Genomic DNA, 12,478 nt, shown 5'->3' on the forward strand with positions numbered 1-12,478 from the left:
TAGCCATCTGGACTTTTTTTAGTATTCACCTTCTTCTAGATACCCAAAGAAAGAGTTTGGTTTTTCGTTTTTTGTTTTCTTAAGTGAAAGTGAACTGTTCTTCACAGTTGGATTTTTCAAATAATAGTACACCTTGGAGATCTATCCATGTCAATATATGGAGATTTACCTAATTCTTTTTTACCGTTGCCTGTGATTTGGTGATATGGCAAGGCCATCATTTAATCCTTCTCCTAGTAATGCACTTTTATGTAGTTTCTGTTTTCCTAGTTTCTCTCTTTTTTCTTTTTTAGGGCCCCACTTGCGGCATATGGAGGTTCCTAGGCTAGGAGTTGGATCAGAGCTGTAGCCGCTGGCCTATGCCAGAGCCATAGCAACACCAGATCCAAGCCACGTCTGCACCTTACACCACAGCTCACGGCAACGCCGGATCCTTAACCCACTGAGCAAGGGCAGGGATCGAACCTGCATCCTCATAGATACTCTTCAGATTCATTTCTGCTGGGCCACGACAGGAACTCCCATTTTCCTAGTTTTCCTAGTTTCACACACAGTGCACAGATGCTGTAAGCTTCCTTGTTCATTCCTCCTTGTGAACATGTTTTGCTCTAGGGTAGATGCTAAGAAGTAGCATCTTTGATTAAGTCAAAGGGATTGTATCTTTTTTATTAATAGATTCTGCCATGTGGCCTTCCAGAATGACTGTTAGTTTATATTTTTCTGGCAACTAAATGGATTTTCTTTGTGGATTTAACTAGTGCCTTCACAAAAAAGGTGGAAGGAGTAGAAGCATGTGCTTGATTTTAAAGCTTCGGAGCATCCCCTGGCATTTTGAGGGGTTGAAATGTATGTAGCGACTTGCAAGTTTAAACATTTTTAGTTATTTTGGCTTTCAGAACAAAGGAGCTTGGAATCTGCCCTGCATGTAAGTAGCAGGTTCTCTCTGCCGGCTCCGGAGAGTGAGAACTCAGGTTTTGTGTAGTTATGGGCCTCTGGGCAGAAGAGTGGCCAGAGCCTAAACAGATGGAGCTGCTTTAAAAGAGAAGCGGAAGCATCTGCCAGCTTAGGAGTCAAGGCCTATACTAGATGAATGCACAGGATTTGAATGGTGACAGTTGCAAGCCGTGGCCAGTAGGCCCGTGCAAGCTCTCTTTGCAGGCAAGGTCCTCAGCATCCCTGTCATGGCGGCGGGGAGAATGAGGGGGTCCTGCCGAGCCCTGTGCTGCAGACACCACGCCAGTGTCTGGGATGCGCGTTTGGCTTCTGGGGCAGCACCCCTGCCTGCTAGGGAGCCAGTCCTGAGACTCGTTTTCGGGTGAGGCCTGCCTGCCTCCTGCCTCCCCTGTGGGAGCTTTGCTGAGTTTCTCTGCTTATAAAAGGTGTCTTCCTTCCCTGCACTGTTTGCCTTTGAGTTTGTGGCTTTTGGGGGAGGGGGCACAGGAAGGGGCGAGCTGGAGGTGGTTGAGAAAATACACAGGGAAACAGTTTTGAGTCTCCTTGGACTGGCTGTCTAATCCTTGGCAATTCGTGGGATTCTGGGCAAAACCTAGAAGGAATATCCTTTCTGTTTCCCTTCAGTTTTGTGAGAACAGACACGTCTCCTCTTGCTCTTCTTGACTTAATCAAGCAGGAGACACTTCCCATGCCACTGCCTTGCAGCCACACTGAGCCGGAATCACATCAGACAAAACTAGTTGAGGGACTCTCTAACCACTCAGATTCACTCTTCAGTCATGAAGCTGCCTTCAGGACTTTGCAAAGGTGGGATAGGGCTTTCATTCTTGATTCTACCCCTTGACCAGGTTGGAGAAGCTTGGGAATGGGCCACTGTGCAGGCCACCAACCCAGATACAAAGAACTTTGCCTGCGGGCCACGAAAACTCATTAACACACATACAGAGAATTGGTCTCTCTCCCTCCTCCACATGCTGTTTGTGTGTTGTTTTTTGGTTTGGTTTGGTTTTTCTTTCTTAAAGACAGACTCCTGTCTTGGCTTTCTTTGGAGGAGTTTGCTTTGAAATGCTGCAGTGGGGCCACCATGTAATCATGCTCCTGGGGTCTCCTTCGCTACAAGCATCTTGTCTGCTGTGCAGGGGTGTCGGATTCTGTAGTCTTGTGCCAGCTTGAGTATCTCAGTCTTTTTTTTTTGCCTTTTCTAGGGTGGCTCCCAGGCTAGGGAGTCTAATTGGAGCTGTAGCCGCCGGCCTACACCAGAGCCACAGCAACGTGAGATCCGTGCCGCATCTGCGACCTACACCACAGCTCACGGCAACGCCACATCCTTAACCCACTGAGCAAGGCCAGGGATCAAACCGCAACCTCATGGTTCCTAGTCAGATTCGTTAACCTCTGAGCCATGACAGGAACTCCTCGAGTATCTCAATCTTATCCTCTCCTTAGAGCACCGAGGGCTCAAGGAGAATTCCTCAAACATTTATTTTTTTGCTCCTATGTGATGTACACATGTGTTGCTCTCAGCTGCCTTCCAGAGTTCCTAGGGCGGCTGCACGTGCCTCCCCTCGGCTGCAAGGCTCTGAAGGGAACTCTTAGCTTTGGCTTGGGGTGGGGAGTCGGGAGCATGGACAGGGAAGTGTTCATTCATGGCTTTATTTAGATCCTGGAGGAAGGAGAGTTACAGTCACCAGGAGCAGGTAAGAACTCATCTCTCCCAGTGAGAAGGTTTGTGCCCTTCCTGTGTGTGTGCTGTTGGGTGGAGGTAGAGGAGGCCCTGAGGAGGCTCTGGGTCTAAGGGTGCTAAGACAATGAGGGCAGTGCCCTCTGTGTGATGCCTGGAGTATGAGAAAATCTCCAGAAATGTAATCTGTGACAGTGAAATCAGGCTATCCTACACCCTATGATCTCCTAAAATTTGGTAGGCTCTTCATTTCTAGAAACAGACCACAAAACAAATAGGTGAGGCACACACAGCCCCCCTCCCACCCCCAGAGCTTGGCTTAGGGCAAGGAGAGAGCAACTGGGCTTAGAAATTAGGACAGGATTATGTGAGGATCCAGTGGGGGCAGCGGGCAGGCTAAGTGGCCCCAATTAGGAGCATCTGGTCTGAGCAGAGGCCAATGGCACTGACTCTAAACTTAACCTCCTTGACCACCTCAGCCAGGCCTGGTTCCCTCGGCAAAGCTTCTGGGTTGTCTCCTCCTCTTGCTGGGCCGTCATGAGGCTTCCTGGGCCTGTGCAGACTTGTGTTCCTGCCCCTGTAAGTATATTTGGGTTTGTGGGCCTTCAGTTGACTTTAAAAGGGTCTCTCTTCCAATCTCGGAGGAAGCCTTCTTTGGGCCCAGGTCCAGCAGCCCACAGTCGGCCTCCTCAGAAAGGAGAGGGGGTGAGGCCATTGCCAGAATCTCCCCATCCAGGCTGTTGGTTTCATCCTGGGACTTTGTGGAGACAGGATGGGTTACTCGACCCTTCCCTGTCTGTCACAACAGTCTGTGTTGCTGGGGGCGTATCTGGAACATCTGTCATGTCAGAGGAGAACTGTTTAGCCCTCCTAGGAACCAGTTCTGTGTCTTCATATAGGACACTTGTGCCTTTGTTGTCACAGTGATTTGTGGGCACCAAGAAGGTGAGGAGGATGGAGACTGCTTCTTGAGAGATGGTAATGGCTACTCCATTGTTCAGAAGTTTGACCTTAGAGTTGACAGGCTGCAGTCTCCCAGCCTGCTTTGGGCTGCCTCCCATCTTCCTGCACTCCCTAAAACACCTCTTACAGACCAGCTGCCACCCATTTGCCACCTGCCACAATTCAGCTGGATTTCCTGCTCTTGGTCTCTATCTCTGGAACACATGTAACCCTCTTCAGAGCATGGGGCCCTGAGCTTCAGCCATGAGAAACCCACTCTTTGGGGCTCCGGGAAACATTAACCTGTTCTCCTCAGACCAAGCACATGGATTCTGACTGCGTGGGATTGGACATGGGGGGTGGGCATTGCTTTCTGAGCTGTTGTGTCAAACACCACTGGGCCTATACTTCTGCACAGAATGGAGACAGTCATCCCCCAGCGTTGGGATGAATTAAGAACTCCTAAAGAATACATTTGTTTCTCAGTGCTTCAAAGCCAGCACTAGTTATTTTGCAAACAATAGTTGTTTTCTTCTGCAACCCATTTCCCTAGATTTCACTAATCTCTTATATGCGGCCCAGTCCAACTTCAAACCACCATGACTAAAGTTGGATGTTTGGGAGGTGGCGTAGGGTGACAGGCAAGTGAGGGGTCAGTTAGAAGCTGCACAGCCCTACCACTCCTCAGCTTTTAAGGGTTCTTGCCTGGGAGTTGTTTGCTGATGGGGAAAGAAATACTGAGGAATGAAACCTTTCTTTCAGCCAAGCAAGGGACAGAACAGAACCTAGCAGTTGTGGGACTCTTGGCCACCCTGGAATGGTATTTCCCCTCCAGTGGCTTTGTCAAACAGGCTATAGCCAGGGATGGTTTCTCCTGGTAGGCGGAGGCAGAGCGCAGAAGAAGAGGGAAGGGAATGGGAAGTGAGCCTCTGGCTTCACCTGGAACGCCTGCCTCCAGACCCTTGGCGGCCCCTCCCTCTGCGGTTTGGGTGGAGTCCCAGGGATTTGCATCCTAATGTCTTGGTAAGGACGCTTCAGGGAACCCAAGAGGAAGGGAGAAGTCCAGCTCCCCTAACCACTGGACTGAACAGCTGGGCCTCCAGCTGAGGCAGTATTAGCATTTGAAAACCCCTCTGAAGGGGCTGAGGGCTTCCCCGGGGTGGGCGTGGGGCCTGAGGGCTGAGACCCGCGGTGGCTCCGCACAGAATGGGGCCGAGCATCCAGGGCATAAAGACCAGGCTGGACTCAAGAATGAGCCCATTGTGGCTTTGTCTCAGCCTTGAAAACTGTGACCAGGGCTCTTTCATTGTTAAGAAAGACCATTTCTTGGCCATGGCAGAGCTAGTAAGTCTAGTTCCCCCACCAGGCAGGGCTGGGAGGTGGTTAGCAGTGTGCTTTCTGAACCTTTCTGTGGGTAGTTAACGCTGTCTTCTCCCCCTCCTGACTTTAACACTCTCCTATGCCGGGGTGTTGGTCCTGGAACAGCCTCTGGGGTGTGTCTCCACGCTGCCTCAGTTAAGCCCTACCCAAATTATTATTATTTTTCATTTTTGACCCCCCCCCCGCCCCGCGGCATGTGGAGTTCCCAGGCCAGGGATCAGATGCGAGCCGTAGTCGTCACCCAAGCCACAGCTGCGGCCACGCTGGATCCCCAACCCACCGCCGGCGATCGAACCCGCGTCCCAGCTCTCCCAGGAGACCGCCGATTCCGTTGCTCCACAACGGGAACTCCTGTACAAAGGAACTTTTCGTCATTCATGTTTCATTTAAACAGTGTGGGTTTGCACAACATTTACTTTTAAATCAGTGTTAAAATTCTGGTTAATAAAGGTCATGACTCCAAACCTTTACTAGTCTCTTCCCTGTTTCCAGCCTAAGTCTCTGCCAGGTTTGGGTATATTTCTATAGATCAGACATAGAGGCGGGCGCTGAAGGGAACCGGCCCAGCTCTTTCTTAAACCAGGAACGATGGTGCCACCTACTGGCAGTTGCTGTAAGCTACAGGCTTTGTGGCCGGCCGGGTTTTCTGGTAGGGGGACTAGGACCTGAGTGAGTATCTGTATTCCGGTACAGGAGTAATTGCCTACCAGCGGAGAGCACTCTAGGTATGCTGCTTCCTGCTTACAGATGCGGAAACAGGCTTACAGATTGTGATTGGGTCACAGCTAGTAAGAGGCAGAGGCAACTGCAAGTGAACCAGTCTGCCAAAGTTGGCCAAAACCAGCAAGAGACTTTAGGTGGTAACTGGAGGAGGCATTCAATGTGAATAGTCAGGACTCTCTTCAGTTGTCAGTTCTCATTCAATCCTGCTGATTTTGTCAGTTTGATGTGACTCTCTAAACCTCTAACAGTTCTAACCCTTGTTTGTGTCCGTTTTAACAATGTTGGATAGGCAACAGTATCATTTATAAATTAATAACACTTTGTTTTCATTGAATTATTTTTAAGTTACCAAATTACCTTCTACTTTATGGTAATCAACATTGATTTGCTCTTTATTTTCCTTATTTAGCACAGCGATATGAAATTTCTTTTAAAGTAAATGTGTCTAGGTTTTTAAAAAGTGAGCCAATTTAATGGGGGAAAATGCAGGTGTACACAGATATGTCAAAAATCCAAACAAGTGTTGTGGATTATTCAGCAGTTTGGGAGATGTTGCAGTGTGCTCATCTCCACTGGCTGGCTCCACGACACCTTGGGTGATCTTGAGGATCCTTTTCTCATTTGCAGAAGATGGAAATGCTGGAGTAGGTGATCACTTAGGTCATGTGGACCATAAAATGCTGTCATGTCTGGGCATGATGAGTCAGGTTTCTCCTGGGCCAGGCTGCTTAGCTGAGGAGGTGGTAACAAGTAATCCAGGGCCTTTGGCCTTGCTTCTCCCACTTTGCCTCTCCCACAAGATCCTTCTCCTTTGCCTACTGCATTCTTTCTTCTTTTTATTTGTTTATTTTTAGGGCTGCACCAACAGCACATGGAGGTTCCCAGTCTAGGGGTCAAATGAGAGCTGTAGCCATTGGCCCACTCCATAGCCTTAGCAACGTAGGATCCGAGCCACACCTTCGACCTGCACCATAGCTCATGGCAACACTGGATCCTTAACCCACCGAGTGAGGCCAGGGATCGAACCTGCAATCCTCATGGATACCAGTCAGATTCAATTTCCGCTGCGCCATGACGGGAACTCCTCTTTCTTCTTTTTAAAACTCATTTTGGGAGTTTCTGTTGTGGTTCAGTGGTAACAAACCTAACTAGTGTCCATGAGAATGTGGGTTCGATCCCTGGCCTAGCTCGGTGGCTTAAGAATCCGGCATTGCTGTGAGCTGTGGTGTAGGTTGCAGGTGCGGCTCAGATCTAGCATTACTGTGGCTATCACGTAGGCTAGCAGATGCAGCTCTGATTTGACTCCTAGCCTGGGACCTTCCATATGCCTCAGGTGTGGCCATAAAAAACAAAAATAAATAAGTGAAATAAAATTTAAAAAATAAAAATCATCTTAGAGTTTCTGCCATGGTGCAGGGAGTTAAGAACCTGACTGCAGTGGCTCCAGTCACTGCAGAAGTGTCGTTTTGATCCCTGGCCCAGCATAGTGGGTTAAAGGATCCAGGGTTATGACAGCTGCAGCATGGGATTCAGTCCCTGGCCTGGGAACTTCCATATGCTGCAGTTGTAGCTATTAAAAAAAAAAAATTTGTTTTTAAATCATCTTTACTGAGTTAGAATTCATATACCATATAGTTCACAGTTGTGAAACCATCACCCCAAAAGCAACTCTGCAGAAGTCATTTCTCATTCCCCCTTAAGCAACCCAGACTATACAACCACAAATCTGTCTCCATAGATTAGCCGACTCAGGACATTCTGTATAAATGGAATCACACATGGCCTTTTATGAATGGCTTCTCTCACCTGGCGTAATGTTTTTAAGGTTCATGTTGTGGCATGTATAAAAACTTCAGCCTGTTTTATTGCCAAATAATATTCCATTGTATAGAATGTTTATTCATTCATTAGTTGTTTTAATTCATTCATTAGTTGATAGACATTTGGGTTGTTTCCACTTTTGGGCTATTATGAATAATGCTCCTATGAACATTCACATACAAGTCTTTGCGTGGACATGTCTCCATTGCTCTTGGCTATATACATATGAGCGGAATTGCTGAGTCATATGGTAACGCCATGTCTAATATTTCATGGAATCACCAAACTGTTTTCCAAAGCAGTTCCACTCTTTTACATCCCTACCAGTGATGCACAAGGGTTCCAGTTTTTCTACATTCTCACCAGTACTTGTTATTTTCTGACTTTTTTTTTTGTCTTTTTGCTATTTCTTGGGCCGCTCCTGCGGCATATGGAGGTTCCCAGGCTAGAGGTCGAATCAGAGCTGTAGCCACCGGCCTATGCCAGAGCCACAGCAACGCGGGATCCGAGCCGCATCTGCGACCTACACCACAGCTCATGGCAACGCCGGATCGTTAACCCACTGAGCAAAGGCAGGGATCGAACCCGCAACCTCATGGTTCCTAGTCAGATTCCTTAACCACTGCGCCATGACGGGAACTCTTATTTTTGTTTTTATAATAGCCATCCTAATGGACTAAAGTGGTTATTTTGGTTTTTGAAATTATTTTTATTTTTTTCTTTTTATGGCCACAGTTTCAGCTTATGGAAATTCTTGGCCTAGAGGTCGAATCGGAGCTACAGCTGTAGGCCTACACCACAGTCTCGGCAACACAGGATCCAAGCTGCATCTGCAACCTACACTACAGCTTGCAGCAACACAGGATCCTTAACCCACTGAGTGAGGCCAGGGATCAAACCCACATCCTCACAGACACTATGTTGGATTCTTAACCCACTGAGCCACAATGGGAACTCCCTCTTTTGTTACATTTATTCCCAAGTATTGTATTCTTTTTGATTCTATTGCGAATGGAATTTTCTTTTTCTTTTTTTTTTTTCCCGCCTTTTCTAGGGCCACTTTCACGGCATATTGAGATTCCCAGGCTAGGGGTCTAATCGGAGCCATAGCCACCGGCCTACGCCAGAGCCACAGCAACTCGGAATCCGAGCCTCGTCTGCAACCTACACCACAGCTCACGGCAACGCCGGATCCTTAACCCACTGAGCAAGGGCAGGGATCGAACCCGCAACCTCATGGTTCCTAGTCGGATTCGTTAACCACTGCGCCACGATGGGAACTCCTGGAATTTTCTTAATTTCATTTTCAGAATATTTATTGCTAGTGTAGAAATAAAAGTGATATTTGTATATTGTTCTTATGCTCTGAAATCTTGCTAAGCTTGTTTTCTCTGATAGCTTTTTAGTAGATTTCTTAGAGTTTTCAATGTATAATATCATGTCATCTGTAAATAGGTAGTTTTATTTCCTTTTTCGTCTATTCAGATCTTTATTTTATTTTCTTGCTTTATTGCCTTAATTAAGCCTCTAATGCCATGTCGAATAGAAGTGGTAAGAGCCAGCATCTCTGTCTTTTCCTGATTTCAGAGGGCAATAACATAGTCTTTCATCATCAGGTATGATATTAGCTGTTGGTTTTTTGTAGATACCCTTTAACAGGTTGAGGAAGTGCCCATATATTCCTGGTTTGAGTGTTTTTGTCATTAAAAAAAAAGTATTGGGTTTTGCTAAATGCTTTTTCTGTGTTTATTGAGATGATCATGTGATTTTTTAAAAAAATCCTGAATCTATTGATATAGTATATTACATTGAGTTTCTTAGGTTAAACCAACCTTGTGCTTCTGAGATAAATCTCACTTGGTCATTGTGTGTAATCCTTTTTTATATGTTGCTGTATTCAGTTTGTTGGTATTTTATTGAGGATTTTTATGTCTATGCATAGGGGATATTGGTCCATAGCTTTCTTTTCTTGTAATACCTTTGCTGGATTTTGGTATCAGGGCTTCATAGAATGAATTCAGAAGTATTGCCTCTTCTTCTCTTTCTTGGAAAAATTTGTGAAAAATTGGTATTAATTCTTCCCTGAATGTCTGGTAGAATTTACAGTGAAGCCATTGGGCCTAGATTGATTGATTGATTGATTGATTGATTGATTGATTTTTAAGGCCCCACCTGAAGCATATGGAGCCTAGGAATGCTGAGGGTTGAATCGGAGCTGTAGCAGCTGGCCACAGCCACAGCCACAGCCACAGCCACAGCAACATTAGATCTGAGCGGCATCTGAGGCCTACACCACAGCTCACGGCAGCGCTGGATCCTTAACCCACTGAGTGAGGCCAGGGATCGAACCTGCGTCCTCATGGATGCTAGTCAGATTCGTTTTCTGCTGAGCCACGACAGGAACTCCATTTGGACTAGATTTTTTAATTACCAATTCAGCCTTTTTTCTTGTTGTGTTGTTTCTTACTTGCAGCTCATATGTGCTGTTTGTAGACACACATTTCTGTAAAAGGAGATGGAGTTCCCTCGTGGTCTAGCAGGTTAAGGATCCAGAGTTATCACTGCCGTAGCTCAGGTTGTTGCTGTGGCGTAGGTTTGATCCTTGGCCCGAGAACTTCCAAAGGACATGGGTGCAGCGCACACACTACCCCCCCACCAAAAAAAAGGAGAGAAAATCTGGGAGGAGTGAGCCAAGCAGGAATTGGGAAATTTAGGGGCTTATAGTTAGCTCTGCCTGGAGCTGTAATATCTTACTTTAAATATTGATAAAAAAATGAAGACACCTCAACTGTTGAAATTCCCAGATCATAAGTAATAAACCACAATGAACTACTCTACAGCTATATGAAGAATGAAGCAGCTTTGGTGTACAAAGCTATAGTAACCAAAACAGTATGATATTGGCATAAAAACAGACACGTAGGTCGTGGAACAGAGTAAAGAACCCAAGAATAAGCCCTCTCATATGTGGGAAATTAGTTTCTGACAAAGGAGCCAGGAATATACCTAATATATTACATATCTTGGAGATTATTTCATATCAACACATAGAAAGCTATCTCCTTCCTCCCCCTAGTTTTATTGAGAAATAATTGACATATAATTTTAAGTGAAATGTGTAAAATGATGTGAAAGGGAAAAAAAATGGAGAGGATCTATAGATGCTTATAGGCTGGTAAATGCAGAGACCTCTGTAAGGACCCTCAAGACGAGAGCCAGGAGTGTGGGAGAGTTCATAGCATCTGGGTGTTTTTTCCTTGGGGCTGTGCTACCTAAACATCCTTCTTTAAAGCAGTGGTCCTGGAGTTCCCGTCGTGGTCGAGCAGAAATGAATCTGACAAGGAATCATGAGGTTGCGGGTTTGATCCCTGGCCTCGCTCAGTAGGTTAAGGATCGGGCAATGCCGTGAGCTGTGGTGTTGGTCGCAGACGTGGCTCGGACCCCACATTGCTGTGGCTCTGGTATAGGCCAGCAGCTTCAGCTCCGATTAGACCCCTAGCCTGGGAACCTCCATATGCTGTGGGAGCAGCCCTAGAAAAGGCAAAAAGACCAAAAAAAAAAAAAAAAAAGCAGTGGGCCTGTGTGAAGGGCGGTGGTGACACTGGAGGTGGCCATGCTTGCACGTTTCTCTTGGGCAGCTGGGCTCAATGCCTGTGTCTTCATGGAAACAGCCGCCCCTTCAGGCTGTACGTCTCTGCCAAGGTGTGTGAGGCATGATCAGACATCCATCTGCTGAGAAACTAGTCTGTCGACCTGTGGGAAACTGGTGACAGATCTCAAAGGCCCTCCAAGGTTAGGAGTTCCTATTGGAACACTGTGTCAGCTGCACAGAAATAGTGTTATGTTTTTCCAAGGTGAAGGGCTTTGACTGCCCTCAGCCTCCTTGTGGACTTTTGGCCCCGGGGGGCCCCCCTGCAGTAAAGCACTTCCTTCTTTATTGGCAGACCTGATCATAGCTGCCCCCCGCCCCCGGCCCCCACACCTCCAGAGAAGTGAAGGTGCTGGGGAAGCAAAGATGCCAGAAATCTTTGGACTTGCTAGGCCGAGCGAGCAGCCACACTGGCAGCCTGTCGTTTTCCACAGAAGGCTGGCAGAATTGGCAAGCAGGAATGTGTTTGGTTTTGGGGAAGCAGCCAGACTCTGCTCTCATCAACCGAGTGAGGCTTCCCCTCCTTCACAGGGGCCACTTTGGAAGGCTGGGGAGCCTCCCAGCCCGGCCTTCTCAGACCCCCGGTCGGGCTCCGGTGCCTCAGACGCTGAGGTCCCCACGTCTCTCCACAGAGAACACCTTCTGCAGCGGGGACCACGTGTCTTGGCACAGCCCTTTGGATAACAGTGAGTCAAGAATTCAGCACATGCTGCTGACAGAGGACCCGCAGATGCAGCCCGTGCAGACCCCCTTTGGGGTGGTGACCTTCCTCCAGGTGAGGCACACGTCGGACCTGGGCTGGAGCCTTCCCTGCGGGAAAAGTCCCGGTGGGACAGGAAGGCTTGCGTGGGGGGTGAGGGATTTCCTCTGGTCTTCTCCCGTTTTCTAGTCCCTCTGATGGTTTGTCTCAGACGGTCTGATTTAACCTGCTGAGATGGGGTAAGAAGGCAGGGGGAGGGGACATTTGGGTGGGAGAGGGTGGCTGTAGCTGAGAGGGGGAACAGGGAGCATGTTTCTGTGAACTCCTGAGATCTAGCTACAGACCCAGGGCCTCACGGCAGGAAGGCGGCTTTGGGCTGGACCTGCTCTTACCCAGAAGGGACATGTGTCTCCCCCAGCTGCAGCCGGGCTGGCCCGTAATCACGGTGGGACCGGAGTGACGGTTCCGTTGTTTCCTTTGAGATTGACTCAGAAGCTCAGCCCCTGACAAGGAAGGGAGCTTCTCTGCAAGCTGCCTGGGCCCTTTGTTCCGAGCTTGAAGCATCTCAGAATCTCCCCTGCTTCCCATCCTCATGATCCTAGCCTGACCAGGAGCCTCTCCTTGGACC

The 12,478-nt window shown here is 47.9% G+C and overlaps 1 protein-coding gene across 3 annotated transcripts in view; it reads left to right on the forward strand.

Moving 5' to 3' along the window:
* SUFU (SUFU negative regulator of hedgehog signaling) overlaps window positions 1-12,478 on the forward strand; it is a 129,691-nt gene that overhangs the window by 77,695 nt on the left and 39,518 nt on the right. For all 3 annotated transcript variants that reach the window (XM_047762195.1, XM_047762194.1, XM_047762196.1), the window contains exon 4: window positions 11,783-11,925. In XM_047762195.1, coding sequence (XP_047618151.1) covers window positions 11,783-11,925 — 143 coding nt within the window. The remainder of the gene's footprint in view (window positions 1-11,782; window positions 11,926-12,478) is intronic.

The sequence above is a fragment of the Phacochoerus africanus genome, chromosome 15, assembly GCF_016906955.1.
Source record: "Phacochoerus africanus isolate WHEZ1 chromosome 15, ROS_Pafr_v1, whole genome shotgun sequence".
NCBI classification, from domain to species: domain Eukaryota; kingdom Metazoa; phylum Chordata; class Mammalia; order Artiodactyla; family Suidae; genus Phacochoerus; species Phacochoerus africanus.